Source organism: Rhyacophila brunnea, unplaced genomic scaffold, assembly GCF_057557595.1.
Source record: "Rhyacophila brunnea isolate RB1 unplaced genomic scaffold, BYU_Rbru_1.0 scaffold_1, whole genome shotgun sequence".
Taxonomy (NCBI): domain Eukaryota; kingdom Metazoa; phylum Arthropoda; class Insecta; order Trichoptera; family Rhyacophilidae; genus Rhyacophila; species Rhyacophila brunnea.
The window spans coordinates 4,359,562-4,382,899 of NW_028232751.1; the positions used below are offsets into that span (position 1 = coordinate 4,359,562).

The 23,338-nt window shown below is 33.6% G+C and overlaps 1 protein-coding gene across 2 annotated transcripts in view; it reads right to left on the reverse strand.

Moving 5' to 3' along the window:
* The window catches only part of Imp (IGF-II mRNA-binding protein), a 51,381-nt gene that overhangs the window by 4,099 nt on the left and 23,944 nt on the right, over nucleotides 1–23,338 (reverse strand). The window contains exons 2-6 of one of the 2 annotated variants that reach the window (XM_085940659.1): nucleotides 6,157–6,327; nucleotides 4,783–5,136; nucleotides 4,246–4,489; nucleotides 3,641–3,811; nucleotides 1,399–1,848 (exon numbers count right to left, since the gene is read on the reverse strand). In XM_085940659.1, coding sequence (XP_085796785.1) covers nucleotides 1,399–1,848; nucleotides 3,641–3,811; nucleotides 4,246–4,489; nucleotides 4,783–5,136; nucleotides 6,157–6,327 — 1,390 coding nt within the window. The remainder of the gene's footprint in view (nucleotides 1–1,398; nucleotides 1,849–3,640; nucleotides 3,812–4,245; nucleotides 4,490–4,782; nucleotides 5,137–6,156; nucleotides 6,328–23,338) is intronic. The other variant, XM_085940664.1, reaches the window with a different exon arrangement.

Sequence of the window (23,338 nt, forward strand, 5' to 3'; positions counted from 1 at the left end):
CATAATGAAGTTTTTAAAGCTTTATTTGGGTGCATTAATATTTAATCGTAACTTTTTTCAATGACCATATTTTTATTTCAAGAAGGTTTATTTAAAAACTGTACAACTCATTTTTTTGGATATGCAGTTTCTCTATAAATTTTTAAAGTATCAAATAACACCAAGAGGCATAATATGAAACTAATGATAGCAAAGATATTGAAGAAATGCAACATAACAAAGCAATTTAATCTTACAAATAAATACCCAATAAACACAATTAAATCAGAGATATTTATTTCAAAAGTAAATAAAATTAGATACTTATCTGCAATTTGGCCTTCTGTATTATGTTTGATGGTTTCTTGATTTCCTACACAATAATCACAGCAAAATGTCTAAACGCAAGGTACAAAAAAACGCGCAGCACATTTAAATACATATAAACTGAACCCAGAGTGACAATATTCATTGCAATGTTGTACATGATGAATCTTTCCACAAAATGTACTGAAAAATGCTTCTTTTATTGTTTTTCAACTAACATCACTTAATTAAAAGCTTTTGAAACTAGGTACTATGTCAACAACCTTTTTAGGAATAGCTACCACATAAATTCCTCACTTATATTCCCAATTAGTTCAATTATTTGCAAACCTTTAAAGAAAAAAATATATAGTAATCTTAAATGAACCTATTCTTTACACATATAAACAAAAAAAAATGAAATAACCTGATGTCAATAAAAAAACGTTTAAGGAATACTAAAGATCAACTTTCGAGGGTAACTAATCGCGAGTGGAGAACTACAAGGTTCAAAGTGTTTGTCCTTGGAGAAACAAAAGTAACAATGAGGTAGTTTAGAATACCACTTCTTGTTGGGTTTGTTTTTTCAAGGATGAACACTTAGAACCTTGTAGTATTAGGATCACGTAATACCAAAGTATGCTAATTAAATGTGACAGAGCTATAATAATGACTGAATTGTTGCTAAAATATGCAAGTAATCAAGCAGTTCCACATAAATTAAAACCATGTTGTATTTGCCTGACTATAAACAGATTTATAGCTAGATATTATGCCACAACAAACATGTCAAAAATCAATCAACAAGATCAATAAGATTCTACATTATCATGATACTATTTATTTTAGATAATTTTCAAAACTTTTAAAATTCCAATTCGGGAATAAGATGGATTCCAGTGCACAGGTGAAATGATTAACAAACCATCCTTTGTCTATACTACTGATCCAAGGTTTTATTTTCATACACCATGTATATGTGACCAATTCGCCCATCCATGTATTCGCTATGGAATTCACTGTACAGATTGTGACAAACATTTCAATGCCTGAAATAGTTGATTGTGTTAGTTTATAATAGCATCCTACAAAGAATAATCGAAAAGGACAAACCTGAACACTAAAGAATGGCCCAATGATGTGGACAGTAGTGTCTTGCTCGAGCTGTGCCGCTCCCTGTTCGGGTAGTTTGATGAGGGACCCTGTAACCCGCTGCAACTCCCTGACATTCTGTCCGCCCTTTCCAATAATACGACCTACTTGCGAGCTAGCCACAAGAATTTCTACAGTGAGGCGCACATCGTCCGTGCCCGACACAAAGCCTTCCTCTCTCATCTTTTCGAAAATTAGGAACTGCGCCTTCCATTGCGCTTCGGGACTACCCACAATCGTAACTTTCCTCTCTTGCAACTGCTGCTGAGGTGGTTCCTGTGGCTTATCTTGTTCTAATGGTGCAATCTTAACTGATGCACCGCTGTACCGAATTATGTTACGGATGTGAAGACCTTTGGTGCCAATTATCGCTCCAACAGCATTATTCGGAATGTATAGGAAGGTAGTTTCCTGGAAGAAAAAAAAATAAAATCAAGATTTAAAACAAATATATTTATTAAAACAAAAAAAATCATTGTCAATATTTAACCCATTGGAGACGGGTCTGAGTTTACTGATATCTCATTTAATTATTATTCTACTTTTTATCATCAGGAACAAATTGATAAATAAGATATACATAACTGAAGCAGAATATAGTACATAAGACATTCAGTAGTTCAGATTCAAGTTAATTACTCTCTCCAACCAGCTCATACCTACAGAACTTGTTACCATTATTTACATAGATTTAAATAAACGGGCTTTATAATCAATAAGATTTTCTTTATGATGAGACCATACGACCGTACGTGATGCATAGAGAATGTAGAAAAACATCTAAGATTATATTAACCTATTCAAATAACAATTCCACGGTGGCCAGGCGGCTAAGTGTCAACTTATGGTATCGTGGGACCCAGGTTCGAATGTTGGGTGTGGCAAATACACATATTGTTTTAATACCTAGACTGCGAAATCTTTAACATGAGAAATGGCGGCGGCGCTCCGCACATGTCGTATCTTGTCCATGGTTTTCGATTTCGAAGTATTGTAAGTACTGAAACGCGAAAGGAGGGGATCTAGTTCTCCAAACCGCCTCCTATCACCGTAAAGATTTGGCACTATAATGGGTTGAGCAAGTGGCTAAACATCTATTTCTCGTAAAAACAAAAATCTCTTAACACAAACCTCCAACCTGTGGAGGCCTATAGGATCAGACATGGTCTTTGATTTTCACCATTTTCTGCAACGTTGTCTCCAATGTGTTAATCCTTATTTTTATTTAAATTTTGTATGTTCAGGGATCTATACCAAAGTTTTCGAAGTCGGTCAAAAATAATAATATGCAGGTAAACCATTTCATAGGGATAAAGTTGATACTCTCTATGCAAAATCTCAAATATATGGCTCTTACAGTGGCATGTATAAATGAATTACAGTCGAACTTGGTTATTACGAGGATGGGACTGACTGAATTTGCTTGTTATACCAGAGAATAGGTATTTTTAAATCTGAATAATCTGATAAAAATCTGAAAACCATCGTAAAAATCCCCGAAACAAGCATGGCCTTCATAAACTACAAAAGAAGTTTGTTTATTGTAATGAACGCTGGTAGCTACCTACGGACTTCACAAATCATAAATTTTTCAAACATGTGCGTGGATACTTCTTCATTATTGTCGGCGGAAACAACAATTAGACACTAAACTAGTGTCATAAACTTAATCCATCCCCCGGCGGCATCGGATCCGATCTGATATTATTGCTTAGGGTCGAAATATTTTTAAACGGTTGACCCATAACAGTATTTTAGCTCGGTATATCCGCTAAGTTGCTCATTATAACAGTGAATAAATGTATAAATTTCAACAAATGTTTTCTCATTACATCCGAGATCATAATTAACTGAGTTTGACTGTATTTATATAGAAAAGATAAATCTTAACGAATAATTGATAAAATATATGAATATAAAAATGGAATAAAAACTGAATTAGTTCATAAAAGCTATTAACAAGCAATACCTACCTGAATAAAAAATACATGACAAAGCCCTACATGAATGGAAAAATATAGTAATTAAAGCAACATGAAACTAGGCCGAAAAGTAATTATTGACTATATTAATAACTATTACATTGATGGAAGGACAGTGTTAATTCATGTGATATAATTATTAACTTAATATACAGTGAATGAACAATTTGGCTGCGCATGGGAAGTTAAACGGCAAAGTTGTTTAATGGAAAAGGCTTTACTTGTGAGTCCCCATTGCCGGGTCCTTGTTGAGGTCCGCCTTGGCCAGGTACAGGGTTGTACAAAGGAGGTGCGAAGGTCGGTGGGCCTCCACAATAAGCACCATTTCTAGTCGTGGACATCATGGCCATTGGGTGAAGACCGGGGAACATTATACTCTGCGGTGCCAATGCCTGTAAAATAAATTTAAAAGAAAAATACAAATTATAACTACTAAAATATCGCTGAGTATTTCATTAATAATGCCAAATGTTTCCAAGATCAAACTTTCAATTTGATATTTTCAAACTAAATAAATGATTTTGTCAAGTATTCTATCGCTATTGGAAGTAGTCACAGATATAGATGCAATAGATGACCAAAATCATCAGCAATGATCCATCACACAGAATGATCAAGTTAATGACCATATTATTATGTGCAGTGGTAATTTTAAATCTAGGATATCTGCGATTTAAATAGAAGATAGAGTAGGTATATTTAGTCATGGTGTTTGCATTTCCTTTAAGTAATTTCCCCCACACCCCACTTACCAACTGAAACAATCTCACAAACCAAACTACTTCAATGTAGCTAATCTTAAATAAAATTGGTGTTAATAAATTACCTGTAGGTCATTTTCATAGCTTTGTCGTAGTTTGGCAGATATTTGTCCTTCGGCTCTTGCCATATTCTCAATTCCACCTTTAACTGTAATAATTCTCTCCAAGTTAAAGCTATTAATGTCGTTGATTGAAGATACAGTGATCTTCGTGTCGGTATCCTGCATGATGCGTTTAATTGTGTTACCGCCTTTGCCAATAATGCGGCCGATGAGATTATTGTGAGCCAAAATCTTCAATGAGATTTCACTATGAAAAATACAAAATAAAAATATTAAAATTGGTGGCAGAAAATTAAGGTCTCCAAAACACAAATAATATGTTGAAATCTATTTTTATTATACTTTCATAAAAGTTATTAAAAAAAAAACAGATAACTTGAAATGCAGGGTGGGCAGAGTTATGAAGTTACTGAATCGCTTACTCTTAATCGCTAGTACTATAGCCAGCAAAAAAAAAATGATTCTACTCTCCTCAGAAATCATTTGGATGCAAATTAATAAAGTAACGAAATATTCATTAGATATTGAAAAGCAGCATACCCTTTGTTGGTGTTATTTGCTTCTTGTTGCATAACTTCGAGGATGCGTTTGCAAGCGCTGGTGCAGTTATCCGGGTTGCCGTAAATTGTAATAGCTTTTTCCAACGAGCCAACATTGTCCTTGCGATGGACATCAACACGGGCGCGGCTCTGTTGCGTTATCTGACGGATGGTGCTTCCCTGGCGGCCGATAATGGCACCCACCATATCACTTTGCACCAGCAGGCGCAGGGGGAAGTCCGTGGGGCGAGCCTGCGCACCTCCGCGACCCCCAGCTCTATTTCTATGCCTCTCCAGTGTGTTGACTTTCAGGCAATTACCATCGAATTGATAACCATTCAGACCAGTCACGGCACTAAAGAAACAACAAAACATTATTATTGAAAGTCAGTTGCATGTCATACTTCATGAGCCTATTTATGCGATATTAGGAAATAAAGATACTATAAATTTATTCAGGATTATCCCAGCCAACATTAGGGAGCAGACGGACAGATTAAAATAAAAAAAAAAAAAAACAAAAAAAAGAACATTCAACTTCAAAATTAATTATAGTCATAATAACCTAACAATTAAAATTAAATTCAAAGCAAAATTTGTGACTTGCTCTTCTAATCTGAGAGTTTCGTGAGTTTAAACAGATAAATAGTAACATCATCTTAGAATATGCTTATTACAGATATTGCGCCTGCGTTTAATTCACACTTGAATACAAAAATTAATTCTAAATGTCATTAAAAGAATGAAAATCACTGACCCCTGCCTCTCATTGCCAAAAAATTATTAGAATTGTAAAAAAATATCAGTACTTCAAAAAATCAATAATTGAACAGAAGTAGATGAAGGTGGTAAACTTATAAGGTGTATGCAAAATTAAAATTTATCGGTGAGAGTAAACAATTTACGAATCCCCTTAATTCACTTGCTGTCATGGTTCAACCAATTTAAATATCATAAATGGATAAAGCTCACCTTAAACTAATCAATATTATCAACAAAATGGCAGCCAGGTATGTAATGAGGTGGCTTAAGGAGGGTAAACAGATTATTTAGCGAGTTCACCTGCATTAATTAAATCATATGACAAATGATAAGTTTGGTAGATATTATAACCACGAAAAGGTAAACAACAATACATGCTTCCGATACCATCTGTCAAAGCCAATTCATGGGTTGAGATGTCTGTGCGATAAGAAACATTAATTTCCTGGACAACAATTAGAAAATGAATATGAAGCGATAAGTAAAATGTTCCACGGCGCTTTACAATACACCCAACAATGATCATGGAAGATTGCGCGTAACAAAATGCATGAATACCGCGGGGTCGGTGACAAGATAATACGGGTAGACTGGATCCAAGGTTTGTACTCACTTCAGAGCTTGCTCCTGCGTCTCAAAAGTTATGTGCACGGTTTGAGAATTGGCATCCCGGCTGTTCACCTTGTCGCAGTTTTGCACAGTGCCGTATGGCGCGAGTAGCGGTTCTATATCTTCGAAGCAAGCGTGTAGAGGCACTCCGCTGATCACAATCTTTGAAGATTGACTGTATGGAAATGCCAATACATATTAATAATTGGCCATGGATAATTTTACTACTGTCTGCTTTCTTAAGGAAATTACATTGTTTTTGACTTTCTTACATGACTATGCTGATAATAAAAAAAAAACAACAAACCTAAATTTTATATTAACGTCCAATGAAATCATTTCAAAGGAATACTTAAAAAGATTGAATTTGACAGGCCAATTTACATAATAGATTAAAGCTTCAATGTATCAATTAAAATGCAAACTCTTGAATGGAAGATAATATGCTCATGTATCTTGAAAATAAGTATGCATGTAGAATAATTTTAATTCATTATCTAAAACTAAGTTTCAGAAAGAATTATGATTTATAATAAAGTCTCATCATATAAGACTATACTATAAATAAAATAAAACAGTATCCATACAAAAAGAACTATTCGAGCAAATCGGTTAAATATCAGTTTAAATATGTTTGTACTGTACACAACATGTGAGATAAACATATTTCAAAAACTGACTATATAATGTGATATTCACATTATTTCTTATATTATAATTTCCCAAGAAAGGAAAATAAAATGTACATTATGAAATAAATACATCTTTCTGAGATAGCGACGTGAACAGAACATTTCACTTTCATTATAGACATTAAATACGTAAAAACGTTACTTACGAATTAGAGTTGAAATAGACCGAATGCCAATTGGCAACATTGGATATCAAATCAAAGACATGCATACATTGTTTCAATAGAATTTACTTGACTAAGGAAGAAAGAAACAAAACATAGTTTACACCAATACAAACTAACGTAAATAGTATCACAACTGACCACTGGTCAAATTATGATCGTCACCTGCCATGGCGGCGCGAACAGCACAGGTGGAATAAGATGCTTAAATAAAGCATAGCTAAAATCTGTTAACTACTTTAAAAGAATAAGCAGAAAGAGAGACATTGGAGAGAAGCTGGTTAAGCGTAATAAAAGTGAAGGAATATGAATAGTATTAAGCAGGTAACATTAGAAGCAGGTGAACAAGCCATGTGGAAAGTATTAGCAGGGAAGTTGTACCCTATTTGTGAGCCACGGAAGTAGAGAAAATAAGAAACAGACTATTATTTAGTATGGTATTAAAAAAATGCAATATCTACTCATTCCATGATAATATGTTCCCCTAACTCTTCTACAATGGAAAATATCTAAACAAAGTAAAATCTCAAAACTATGGTAAAAAATATAGCAGTAGAAATGTAAATAAATCTTGATCTGTGACGAAAAACCATCATGATAATAAACGAAGTTTGTGTGGGTATCAATCCATAAACTTTTCAAGCGAATACACTAATGATTGCAAGAGTTCGACCACAACCACTACGTGTGCCATATCTTGAAGCCATGTAAGAAAATTATTATAGTAAACACAAACCAAGAAATTAATGATTTATAAAAGCAGGGCTTTTTTTTTAAAAATAAAGGTGCCGGAACGCACTTGTTGCCAAACTTTTAAACTACCTCCCTCTACCTATGACTAAGTGTGAGGCCTCAGTGCCAGCGTTCGGCGCACCGTAGAGCGTTGTGCGCAACTCAAACGTATAACCAAAAAAAGACATTGTCTACGAACATTTTCACACACGGTTATACGTTTGAGTTGCGCAAAACGCTCAAAACTGCGCCGAACGCTGCCACTCAGGACGTACACTAAGGTTGAAGGCAGTGTGATGCTCGATAGTAGTGTTTTTCAAATGGTAAGAATTCATTCATAAATTCAAGAGGTAAAATTTAGGGTATTCAGTGTATCAAGAAACATTAACCAAAAAATGCAATTACACAACCACATATTTGAATAATATGTCAATACGCCTGAAGGAAATTAGCACCGTAGGCGATTTTTTTACGATTAGAGCAAATTTGTGATGTGCATTAATCACTTATCTAGTCGATCCCCCAGGCTAGAGCCTTGTCAGCCCCTTTGTGGTGGCAATGGTGATTTCCAAAGTTCTTTGAGTAACCACCGATCAGCGTATTTTGATAGGATTGACAAGTATCAAAGGTGGTCCAACGAGTTTGATGAACAAAAGTACCGAAACTGTTTTGGTCTTCAACGAAACTCTTAATGGGGTAATAATTAGATACTTTTGCGAAAATTCGCATTCACATTCACTTGAAGAAATGGTAATAGAATTCTATGCATATATCAAACGAGATAGTTTTTCAGGATATGTTTTTTCACGAGATGATTCAGGAAAATTAACTTGTACTATGTAAGCGCGAACATTGTTTCGTTGCTTTTGAAACATTAAAAATGCCTGAAAAAGGGTGCCGGAATGCCGTTCCAACGCATTACATTACAAAAAAACCCTGTATTTATTTGACTGTGTTAGTCTACCCCCAACAGATGGCAATTAATACCAGCTGATGACAACATACATAACAATTTTCATAACAGACTAAACGAAATTTAGTGCAACTGGTGCACCAATAGCACCAATAAAGTGCAACAATATATGTGCCCGAAAATCGGAAATAGAAAAAAGTTTCACTTCAGTCATGTGTGCTGGCCCTCATTTCTCTCAAGACAGATGTTAATTCTAGCATTCTCTAATGCCTCCCCAACAGCTTTAAATGTGCTGGAAAAAACTCTTGGCTTGGATTCTGAATGGAATTTCAAGAATTCGCAGATAAAACTTCCTTTTCAGGTAAGCTATTGAAGAAAAAACTTGATCCTCATCCCCATCCCGTCAAAATATTCTTCCAAAAGGCAGGTCACTCATTAATTAAAAATTTCGAGAGTTTGGCATTGTATGCCATCTAATTTATTTTATAACGCCACCCCATCTGGCATATTTTCGCGAACAGTTGGCAACATTGGCTGTGGAGGGGGGGGGCATCTATTAATGGAATTACGAAACATGTAAAACATACAGAAAAATATTTTAATCACTCAATACTGTCTATCTAAAACCATTTATGAGATAAACACTTTTAATTTAATAAAAAAAAAAAATGATGTTTTGTTGAAGGCCATCATTTAAATGTATTTTTGGTATTTAAAAAAAAAACACAATTTATTCAGAAAATAAAAATGCTAGTAATGTTTCAATAAAATGGTAACATAATTTCTGCCACTATAAGAAGTCACTTGATTCTCCAATTCCGTGGGAGGACAGTAATATATTTCCTGTTTGTATTTATTTTAAAACAAAAATAATGTTTAGTCGGTTAGTGCTGAGGTAAAGAAAACATGACAATATTCATAATAACGTGATCAGATATTTAAAAACAAATCAATGGAAATTACGTGCATTCTTAAACCCAGATATCGCTAAAGGCCAAGAAAAATCATATCAATTGATAATATCAATGTGGCAACTATAAATATTTACAAATCAATCGCTCCCCTACCTTAATATATTTCCTGGAAACCTCCACAGCTACAACGCAAAGAAAAACGCCGAAATACTTTTAAACATGGCAAAGTTCTTGAAAAGTTGATAATAATTATACTATATATTATATACTAACTAAACTTTTAAGGGACACCCGCAAACCCCACTTAAACATGTCTCTTAAACGCATCTTAATAAATAAATATTTTTAAAAAAATACACAATTTTAATTTTTTTCTTTTACTTCTCTCTACTTTCGAACATTCAACATGCACACACATTTTCAGGAATCAATCATGCGTGAAAGTCGAGGTCCTCCTGTATTACCATAATCCCGTTTATTAGAAACTACCTCAATTCTATTCGAATCTTCATTTAGTCACCAAATATGTTTAGAAATTATTGTATTAAAAACGATGTCAAACGAAACATCAAAAATTTTCGTCGAAATAATCATAGATTATTCGAATCCCATATAAAAACCATTTCGTGTTACGCATAATATATAGAAATCAAATCGATAAAATATAAATATCAATTTTTTTAAATACACCAGATGTCAAACCGGCTACGCCCATTATACCTAATGTGACCAGACGTCCCGTTTTCAGGCGGCGTGTCCCGGTGTCCCAGAACACAGCTTCGGGACGCCAAAATGTGCCGTTTTCGAATAGAAAGAAACTTGTGACCAAGATATACAGAAGTATTTGATGTGGATTCACTTTTTTCTAATTACATTACACCGCAAAAAGTGTCTGAATGGAACACTGGGAATGTTTCAACCGAAAGTCGTGTGGTGGAGTTGTTCAAACACTTTCGCGGCAATAATTTGGATAACAAATTTTTTCGTATAATTATTGAATACATTTTGTCTGCCGGCACTATTGCACCACTAGAAAGGGTCTTCTCTCTTATGAATAAGTTGGAGACAAGTGAAAAAAGCACAGTTGAAAGTAGATATACGTAATGTATTCAAATCTGTGTACTTTTCATTAATAAATAAAATAATATGTACTATTAACAAATGTGAAGGAACTCAAACGTTATATGCGCTTACTCAAACATACCTAATGATAATCTATCTTCAAATAAATAAAATAGGTAACCTAATATGACACGAAAAAACATTACCATCTTGGCAATTGTATTGTATGAAAGTGTGAGGCGCCTAAAATGGATAAGTACCTACCTTATTTTAAGTGCCCTGGTTTGGGGGACAAAATAAATGGTCACGTTAAGTATACCGGCACGATATCATACATTATCACAGGTCTGATCGTAAGTATAACAATAAAAATGGCTATTCTAAGCCTACGCTAGAAAATAAAACATTCATACTATGAATATATTTTGAAACACGGCAGAAGGTTTCTCAAACGAAAAATAGAGATTTACAAAATCATGTCAGTGATAGTGATATCGCGAATTCTTACGGCCGTAAATTTTCGCGTCAACGGGGAATTACATAACTGACTGGTGATTACATTGTTAGTGGATAAGACATTTTATAATATATAATGTATATCAGTGGCGAAGGGTGGAGGTAGGCTGTTAAGATCCGCCATAAACAGTGCACATTAAACTTTTTCAGACATACATATTTGTTTTCATTGATAGGTATAAGACTACAATTTACAGATAGTGTTGGTTAGTTTTTAAAATTCAATTAAACTCTGAGAAACCAAGCCATAATAGATAACAGTCAAAAAATACATGTCTATCTATAAAATATCTAAAAATATGCAATTAAATCATATATAACTTTGAATATTTTATAAATAGAATAATATTTTTTATTTATTATAGTTTGGTTTAGGCAGGGCTTAATGAATTAAAAAAATTAACCAACAATATGTGTAATATGTATTTTTAATCCAACGAAAACAAATAACTATGAATGAAAAAGTGTGCACAATTTTATCGTATTGCCCAAATTAGACCAAAACTATTATGGTTTCGTTTAGGCAGGGTTTAATTGATTTTTAAAAACTAAGTAACACCATCTGTAAATTGTAGTCTTAGTTCAATAAAAACAAATACATATGACTAAAAAAGTTTAGTGTGCACTATTTATAGCGAATCTTAACAGCCTACCTCCACCCTTCGCCACTGATGTATATTTATATGGACTTGATGCGCCAATTAAAAAATGTGGAGAACTACCAAGTATTTCAGCCTGCACTAGTGCACTGTCAAACTGGTAGTTGTAAGTACACACGTGTACTTGCAAATCAAACAGCTAGAGGGCGGATACGGGGCGATGACGACGTCATTTCAAACGGGAACCAACAGGAGGTTGTACGCATTTCGATTGGCTGTCAATTCAACAATGCTTTGCGCGTCTGTGGGCGTAAAAATAAAACGGTGTGGGTGCAAGAAAATAAACAAGGGGTTATTGTTAGCGCATATAACCGGTGTACCCACAGAAATGAAAAATAAATAAAATAAAATTATTTCTGAGTTCCCTGGGTGTACCATTGCATGGAAATAATACTACTAATAATTATATTTTACGAAGTCATAAAAACGCAAGTATGTAGAATGCAATGTAATTAAGATTTTAGTTTTAACCGGTTTAAATTTCGAAATTTCCTTGCATGTTGACATGAACATGCTGCAAAGTGCCAACAGTAACCTGTTGCTTACAAAAGGGCGGGCATCGGTGTTGATTATAATGCAAACGTGTAAAAAATATATTATTCATGAGAAAAAAACGTTTTACATGTACAAACCTCCAAATTATAGTATAATTGGTGCAAAATTATATTGTTTTTCGTTTGACGGGTGCATATTTAAAGTCATGCTTTCTCCCTGGAGCACCTCCAAGGAGCTGGGAACATTATGTGTTTAATGCAGTTTTACCAGCCGTACTGTAATTATATCGATCCACCAGTATAAGTTGTCCGCTGAGTGAGGGCGCCACGTGCTAATATTTGACAAATCACTCAATATTTTTTATACTGTGATGGGCTCAGTTCTAATTTCGAACGCCCGACGATTATGAGGGTACATCTTATAGTACCTAGTTGTACTATAATTTTGGTCCGCATACGTAGTACGACCAAAATACTATGTTCTGAATATCGGACGGAAGATTTAATTAATTCATCAAAAGTCATAATATACTTAATTTCGAAGACGAAAATTTAAAATGTTTAATACTCCAAAACCCTACTAAGAACCTTTTCATTTTCAAATGAAAATAAGGCGTACCATCTTATGCCGAAATATTATAATTTATCGAATGACGTACTGTCCTACACTAATTATTATATGACAAGATCGACCCCCTACACTGGTTAAATGTAGTTTTCTTTCTTTTGAGCGCAGTACGGACCTCGACGCCCATTTACAAAGCGGGAGATGAGCGTGGCGTAATCTGTCAAGGGGGGGGGGGGGAGCTGACAGGGCTCTAGCCCGAGGGCCCTGGCTCAGGAGGGGCCCGGCGAGGCAAGTCGACCAGATAAGTGAGATAAACACACATCACAAATTTGCTTTAATAATAACAATAAGGTCGCCTGCGGGCGCTTTTTTTCTTCAATAATATTAATATTTAAAGTGATGCGGTTGTATGATACAATTTTTAATTGTGTATTAATACTCGACATCTCCATAGTTCGAATGGTATTAAAATATACAATAATGCACTACATATACAGATTAATTTTACCGCGTACAGCATTTGGAAAACGCTACTGTGGAGCGTCACACTGCCTTTATGCTTAGCGATAGGTAAGGGGGTCCGCCAAAGATCTTAGCCTGGGGGCCCACTTCACGATGTGGTGTCCATGCTGTCAAGCTATATTTTTTCTATCTTTTCTATTAGTCTAAATTACCCGAGGCGGCGGTGCGAAGTACCGTGTTTTTAAGTTATAATTTATAAAACACATAATATGTACGTTCAATATGCGTGCCGACAGTCGTGGCAACAAGGAAACGCCATTCAGTAAAGGGATTGGGTGGGTATAGTTAATTAATTGATACAGTTTCTTATGCTGCCCCTAAATGTATTAATATGTTGGGATTAGTAGCTTCATCGTAAGGGTAAATATTAAAATATCGTACTGTTTACGTATTAAACTGTTATAATCCAGATAGGCTATTTGAACATCAGCAGATAAAGTAATTTAAACAAACATTGGAATTTGCATAACCCACAAGATAAGAAATACTTCGTAAGTGCATACTGAAAGACTGAAAAAAAATTCGATACAAATATGATACATTAATTTTGGAATCGAGGAAGACCTCATGCCCATGTCCTTCGGCAAACCTAACTTGGTAATATAGAACTGCAGAATTGCAGCAATTTTCAACCAGGGAACACAGAATTAATGGGAACTGAAATACCTAACGGGTGCGGAGTAACAGGCAACCGATCCCGAGTGTGGAAGAATATGGGATAAACTTACACGCGTCAAGAATACGTCATTCTAGGCTTGTCCTTCGTCTGACAACTGCTCTTGGTTTATGCACGGAAATTCAATATTGGTGCATTTGAAGGTTGCAACACACTATTGCACGTCTATTATGTGGTTCATTTCCGTAGGACACACGCATTAAAAACCCTGCTTCAAAATGTAGTGTACAGGGGGTATGATAAGAGTAAAATGAATTAAAACTAGTAAGTAGCAGATAGAAGCTGATTAAAATTCATCGTCTCTTGACGCATGTACAAAACTTTAGGGTTTAAAACCAGATTTTAAAGGTTGAAGTAAAAGTGGGCGTGACGTGGACTTAGATAACACACCGTCTCTTGAGAATGGCAACGAGCCCGAAACGTCGAGGAAAGAAGGAGGAGGAACACGCGGTGAAAACTATAAACCTATTATGATCTTTAGGGCCAGTAGGGCATCGCACGACCACTCACAGTGTGCTTCGCCACTTGGGACCAATTATTATTAAATGCACCACCACTGCTTGTGAGTAATGGGCTCACAATAATTTATCATTACATGTGGTGAAAGATTAAAAATATTACAAATACCATGAAACGTTCCATTTTATATTCGCATTTCGCTGGATAATAATAAAATGTCCAACGTGTCATGCCTGCCAACAAGATAATATGTCAGTGAGACATGTCTGGTTTTAACCATCTAATAAAAATAATAATTATTAAAAAACGTAACCAGCAACTGATAATGCAGTACCTTTCCATTAATGAATTCTACACATTATAATGTACATACATACATAGTAGTATTTAAACAGATTGTTTTATAAGGACAAAATTTATTTCAAGTGATTCGATATTTGCAGGTATGTGGAATATTTCGGTTAGTGATATGAAAAACCATTAACAGACAAATTTCATTCCTAAGAACAAATTTAAATTCGTGGGAAAGTATGTGAAATCTTGTGATAATGTCATGCGTAATATTTATGTTTGTTTTATACTTAATCAAAATAACTTTTCAATTAATCAGTTGAATGCACAACTAGTCAAAACTCACATTTGAAATATTTTACAGAATAAAATTGTTCTTTGAAACATGAAGTGTTAACTCAACCTTAAAGGACGCATCGACTGCATTTAACCAGACTGTCAACAAGTTATTGTCTAAAAGTCTAAAACATAATCTATTATTTATATATTACATTCTAATAAAGGCAGTTTTATAAGCATATGAAGTTGATGCCACCGTTCCATAACAATGTTAGTGACTTAAAACCATAAGGATGCAGTATGTTAAAAGGAATTAATATATGAAATCCTTACAATTATTGATTTTTACTAATAATAATAACATTGATACACCAAGAAGAACTTCAGGAAATACGTATTTAATTAAAAATGATTTATATGCGAAGCATACACCTGTGTTATGATCAAGATGGCGTGCATTTCAATTAAGGGCATAGAACCGAAATATTGATAATAGTAACCATCGACCAGTTCAGGCTAAAGAGAAATGTCATTTGCATTACGATGTAAAAACTAGCTTCATTCGTTCATTGCTATTGAAGGCTGGAAAAACGTTTAAAAAAAATAGTTTGCGTCAAAGAAAGTACATGTAAATATCGCACACACATAACAGATATAAACACTGCGAACATGTGAGTAAACAAGTGTTATTAATCAGACACCACCTGTTCAATGATGGGTCTAGTCAAGTGTAGGTCACAAACTGAAGAGATGAAGACATCAGTGACTCAGAAAAACAGAATACATACTTCCAATGCACATTGCCCAATTTAGTAATGGCGATTGGCGACAGGGTTTCCCGCCGCGGATCCATTGTCCACTTGAGGATTATAAATGATAATATATCAAATGTGTATTCGGTGATGATAACACATTATACATGTAATCCGTTACCAAAACTTGGGTGTACAAAATCCATAGCCATAGCCATGCAAATAAAAAAATATCCCAAAAAACATAATAAAAAAGAATATACAATCGAGGTTCTTGCAATTCAACATGGCACCATGAGAACGATACAGGTAATATGAGGAACAAGGCCGATAGTGGGCCTGCGTTAGAAAGTACCGTTGCTTTCTTCTACAGTTTTACAATAACTTGAGGACAGGAAACTTGGATTGAGGCATATTTCCACATGTTTTGCTTTCGCGGGCACGACACAAAACGAGAATCGCCAATGCATTTTCTCCTCTTGCGGAAGAATTAGACAGAGCTAATAAATGTCATTATTTTTTATAACTGCGTGTGCGAAAAGAAAGGGAGGACATGTAAAATTAAAAATATATATTATATATACATGGGAAACCGTCACAATTAGGGACCGGATTTATATGCTAGTGCATGTTTTGTAAGGGTGTATGATGTTATGCAGAGCTATGAGAGTTGCACAGAAATCCGTTTAGAAAGACGCAGAATCAAAAATAAAATTTTATTGTGCATATAAAATAAATGCATATTTAAGACATTAGTGCATATTTCATAAATAAATGCATATTTTATGGCTTTTATTAAACTTTATAGAAATATAACGAAATAAGGTAGGTAATAATTTAGATGCACTTGAATTTTTAATGGCATCCGCGAGCATTTCATTAGTTCATCAGAAAAAGTGAAGTCAACTCGGGCACTCACCTCTGTGTATGTTGCGAGATCATTTTCTGCATATAAATAAAATTCCGACAGATATGCATGCAGAAAGATTTAATGCCAGAACATAATATTAAAACATATATGGGCATTTTCGCCAAAGTTTGTACATTGCGTTTTTGGCATGTCCCATGACTTTGATTGATTTTTTCATAGTTATTATATTATAAAATGTTGGAAAGTTATGTACTTTTAACATGCAAATTTATTAATTTACTCTATTCAATCAGTTAAATACAACTATCTGACCTGTATATATTTTTAATTGATTATTTAGATCGAAAGGTAGTGCGTTTTTACCATGTCCCACCCATAAATTCAAATAAACAAAGTCTGATTTCGTCATTAATTTTGAGTGTGTAAAATTAAATTCGTAGTGTTTTCAACAGCTTACATTATATATTTTTGGAAAATATATAGTTTTTTCGTAAATTTGTACCAATATTGAAAAAAAATCACGTTTAAAGTGTGTCCCAGGATATTTGAAAAAGTGGAACTCCACATTCCGTTACCACGATTTTAGCATGAAGGCGAAAAATTTTCACTATAAATATGTTTTTTTTTAATGTAGCAACATTTTTGTATAACACTGATCGCCATGTACACTTTAAATTGTTGGTGTGTGTCGGTATCGCTATCGGAACAGGTTGCTTTCTGGGTTGGTCATTTAAGAAGTTCCACTACTGTTACCACGATTTATAAGGTAAGAAAACACATATTTCTATTTCACATACTACACATATGGAGCTTATCTTTCATACTACAGATATAATAAAACATATCGCAGGTTTAACAATAAAACTAAGCTAAATTTTGGCTTCAAACACTTCTGAAACAGAATCCGTTACTTTCACTCCGAAACTATATTGGTGGTAACGTATATGTGGAATGTAAAAGTAACGAAATGGCATGCATAAAGTTGGGTTTACAGTGTGTGTTTAGTTCTTCATAGATTATAAAAAAAATTATTTTGTCTGTTCGTATGAAAAACAAAAATATTTTCATTAAAAAATATAAAAAATAACCTGACTATAATATAATAATATAATAAAGATTAAAAAAGTATGTGATATGTCTGAATACGCAAAAATAGCGCACATAAAAGTATGGAGATAAAAAAAAACAACAGAAGGAAAAGAAAAAACACCAGACTGAAATAATTGCGAGACAGGCACTGGCTCTGTCATACTCTTTCTGTTATACGCCACCAAAATTTTAAAACTTCTCCATACATTTTAGGCATAGAAATTTATAAAAATGTATGAAAAAGTATTTTTTTGTCACGTTTAACAGAAATGTGTACTCGATTAGATTTAATACCTAGAACTGTAGGTATTCACGAAATGTCAGAAAAGTACGTCTTGATTACAATCAACCTGTATAGCTACATTTTATGTTGATGAATACAATTAAATTTCAAGACAACATAAAGTCGAACTTGGTTATTACGAGGAAGATGGGACCGACTGAATTTGCTTGTTATAAGCGTTACTCGTTATATCAGAGAATAGGTATTTTTAAATGAGCATGTCACATTACACAAAAAGCCGAAAATAAAAAATTTGGAAACCATCGTAAAAATCCCCGAAACGAGCATGGCATTCATAAACTACAAAAGAAGTTGTTTATTGTAATTAACGCTGGTAGGTACCTACGGACTTCACAAACCTTGGATTTTTCAACCATATGCGTGGATACTTTTTTATTATTGTCGGTGAAACACCAATAAGGTAGGTACTTAGACACTTTACTAGTGTCATAAACGTAATCCGACCCCGGCGGCATCCTGTCCAATCGGATTTTATTGCTTAGGGTCGAAATGTTTTAAAACGGTCGACACATTAACAGTATTTTAGCTCGGTATATCCGATAAGTTGCTCGTTATAACAGTGAAAGAATTAAATGTATGGCGAAAATCATAAACCAATTGTCAACAAATGTTTCGTTATTACATCCGAGATCTCGCTATGTCAGAGATCGTAATAACCGAGTTTGACTATAATTATTTTCGTAAAAGTTATATACTCCGTGCCGCGCTAGGAACTCGCGTCTGAATCCCTTGCTGATTTTTTTTTTCATATATTGTTAATTTGCTTAAAAATATTTTTTATCTGAGTTACAAATAATATAAATGCCAAATAAAGTTATGGTAATGTATAGTGTGTCAAAATTATTACCTACCTTATTTTACAAGTATTGTGAAATTTATTATAAAATATGTCTATTTTAGTGATTAAGTTTGATTTGTTTTGTTATTTTGACGCACGTTGAATATTTATCTGTCTATCAAAAAATTCAAATAAATTTCATAAAACAAAAATTTGTTTTTATGGTAACATGTAACTTAAGCTTTACAAATTACACTCCGTTACCATTTCGTTCCATTCCGAAAATGTCCCCAAAAAAGTTGAACGTTAACTATTTTTCATTTGATTATTAAATAACGAAACTTATTTATTTTTCCAATAAAATTTAGTAAAAGTGATTATTGTCTTTAAAAAAATAGCAGAACGAACATTGATTGGTTTTTTCAAATACTAAAGGAAAAATGCTCTGCCATTATAGACATAGGGTAACGGAGGGGAACGAAATGTGCCCAAGAATTAAAATTCAATAATATTTTTTGACTATTTGTAGTTTTATTTTGAAGTGTATGGTTTTTTTAATCTAATAGAGCTCTTTTAAGTGATAAAAAGTGTTTCATTCATGTTTTAAAAGCTAAGTTTCGTAGTCACGGAACGGAAACTTATTATGCCCAATTTCATAATAAAAATGATATAAATATTGTATTAATCAATATTTTGCTGAAAAATTGCTATCACCAATTCAGCAATAGAACAAGGAATCTGCTAGCTATATAAAAATGGTTAATTTGAGTGAAAAAATAATATTACCCAAATTTCAAACATGTACAAACTTTGGCGAAAATGCCCATATTCGGACAAAAAACAGCAAACAATATTAAAACATATATTCGGACAAAAAACAGCAAATAGTACCCATTCAGGAATAGTTAGTGTCGTTTTTGTTTTTTTTAAGTTGTGTGTAATCTACATAGTTTACATTTTGCATTTCTTGTTCAATTATTTGTGCTTGTAAATGTAAACAAACCCTCTCGAAAATTATTATAATTGATTTAACTTTATATCATTTTTTTTTGTTATTGCATTATATTAAGATTATTATAATGTTATTCGGGTTTAATCAGTAATATTGGGTGAAGTGGTTATTTACATTCTTTTTCCATAAAAAATGTCATTGGTTTTAATGCATATTGTAATAATTTTATGTGCGTGCATACAATCATGTTTTTTGTTGCATATAAATCTGCTCCCTAGTCATAATATGTGCAAAAATGAGAAAAAGGACGGGTCAAATTACATACATATATTGAAGTCGATCTCCATTATTCGGGTTGTCCTAAAAACTAGTGATTTAAACTTAACAAACTATGTGGATTAAAGAAAACTTAATTATTGTTTGAGATAATACTTTTTTTACATATTTTCAGCGGAGTAAATGCGGCAGTAAGTTGTGGGTTAGGTCAACCGGTGGAAATATTTAAAACAATGTATTACGAAATATTTTATAAATGATTAATACATTCTGAATCGCAAATCAGCAGCTAAGACAGGTTGCCAAATAAAATACGATAAACGCTCAAATACGAAAACTGGATAGCTCAAGCTACGTTTGGGGTCGAAGAATAAGAGTAAATTACGGCCAAGTGGGGTAAACGTGACAATGTGGGTGCCAATGAAGTTTCGAAAAAATCAACCAACGATACCCACTAACATTAATAATCAAAAATGCTTTCAAAATTCCCCGCGTCGAAGCCAATAGAATGCCGCTTGCCTTAAAACCAACTAACCATAAATGTCTTTATAAAGAAAATAAATAAAATCGATTGGACCCGAAAATACGGCATACAAATTTATAGAACAGAGTAAACTCTCGACAATAAAAGGCGGTATTATAATTATCACACCACGTGACCTTTTTTTTTTTATATATCTTGACCCCGAGATAAGTTTATTTTATGAGAGCAATTCAGTCCGTTTACAGTCTTTGAGTAATAAACATCCAATTAAGTTCCCTGACCCCACACTAGATCGATTAAGACCAAACATGGAGTTGGTGACAAGATAGTGCATAACCTAGCCTCAGCAGAATGAATTTCATAACAATTTATATTAAATAAATTTATATAAATATAACAATTTATTAAATATTTGAAAATACATAATTGTATTATGCATATTTTGAACAAACATTAATATTTAATCAACTGAGTTTAATGATATTATTTTGCATTTAATGGAGAAGTACTACAAATTTTAATGACGGCAAAGGCAAATAGTATGCATTATAAATTGATGATTACGACATAAATATTTCCTTCAAACCTGTTTCACTTGAAATATTTACTCGGTATCTTCATTCAGCTGAATTGACATAACTTGAATTGGATGTTGTATCGTATCGGCATACATATTATGACAAGCCGGTCCCGAGTACATAGTTACTGTTGACGCCATCAATACAAAAGATGTTATTTATTTAAAATATTATCATAACAAAATCTAATAAAGAGATACCATGAGGTTTGAGATACTGTTTGACGTTTTCAACTACCGTGAAGACATGGAAAATACAGATGCGAAGAGAGCAACTACAGTCCGAAGAACAATTTGAACATTCTCACGGTACACAAAAATAGTGGGAAATGAAAATATAAATTACATAAAATTCTACTCTTCATTATCAGCCTAAATCTATCCACTGCTGGATGAAGGAAAATGAATTGCATTCTGAGCGAACGTGAAACAAGGTTCAAATTGTATTATGAGTGAGGAGAAATATGGGATATTATACCAAAGCAGGTGTCAGAGAACACTGTTTTTATAATTGCTTTGCAATAATGCTTTGAAATTATGTCCGTTTGTCACCGACTCGTAGTAATAAAGCTAATTCGGTTTCAAACCCTCGGTCCATGTCGACTGGCTTTGACATTTCTTATCATAATAACAAGTTCTGCAGCTGTCCCTAAGATGTGGAAATAGAACCAATGGTAGTCTGATCTTTAGGTTCTGCGTAAGTATGTGGTAACGCAATCACAGGGCCAAACGAGTGGCACACATCCAGCAGTGGATTATTCCAGCCCAGTGGATACCAATATTTATCCATTAAATAGGAATAGACAATATCAAGTATTAATGTGCTATGTCCATATGTCAAATCATTCTACGAGTCAAATAGGTTAATCATTCTACAGATCATGGTAACGGCAAAAGCGATTCTCAGTTGTATCGGTTTGTTTGCTAGCATTGAAACAGCATTTTTGGAAAAAGTACTAATGCACATACGAATCGCCCATGAATGGTACCACTGTAAGGCTACCGGAATATACGAATATGTAATATAAAAGAACGGAAGTAAAAATGCAAAAATATCGTATCCCAATAACTCAAAGTTAGTAATAAAAAATGTACGTGATAGGGTTCTTAAAACATATTAAAGAAAAAAAGGGTAATTGTAAAATAAAATAGGATTGATTGAATAAGTTGCCGGGGTCTGATTAAGGGTTAAAATTGTCAATGCTCTTTTAATATTTTTTTATACTTCCCGAGTCGCTAACGTAATATTAAGATAAAATTTAGAAGAGAAAGAATTATACGTGGGTTGGGTTGGGGAATTTGAACATTTATAAAACATTCACAAAAGTCAAATTCATTTTCAGTAACGGCAACAAAATAATTGCATTATGCATGTGATAGTCAATGACGTCGGTCTGCAAGAATTATAAACAAAAATGTTTGATATTTGTCTAATATAAAAATACGTAGCGGCTACATCTGCATACCTATTATTAAAGCAATTAAACTCGCTGGACAAAATCGGCAGAACAAATCCATTTTCATATACTGCAGACGTGCCGATGAATTAAGTGGGACGCATATTATTCAAATAATAATTGAAAACTCGATTCATTTCACTGTAAACCTATTTTGTACGAATTCAGCAGAATAATGTTACTCAATCGTATGTGTAGGACGTAGGTGAAGATTATAATAGATAATTACAAGATAAAAATAACTTTTTATATACGTTTTTAAATTATCTGTTCAATCATATAAACTTGACTTGACTTAACTAGCTAAACGATCAAAAAAAATTGTACTTGATAGAAATAATACTGAAATTTCATTTTGACATTCATATTGATTTCCATAGTAACGCACGTAGGTATATATTAAGGCCATGCATTAGTTGAGGCACGGTCTAAAAAGATCGTTGCTAGGCGATGCGCGGACTGCGGGTCGCGGGTGCAAATGACACCTGTCAAACGAAATATTATTTGTCATATAAATCCAACATACGTTCATTTTATGTTCTGTTTATTGTTCTATTAGTAACAATAATAATATATTCATTGACATGTTTTCTTTTTAAAGTAAATGGGTAACGTTTTTAGTCATCTTTACACGATTTTAGAATTAATTGACCCGTCGCCATCACGCAGCAAAGTGACGTGCTTCTGGCTCGAGATTCTCTCAGT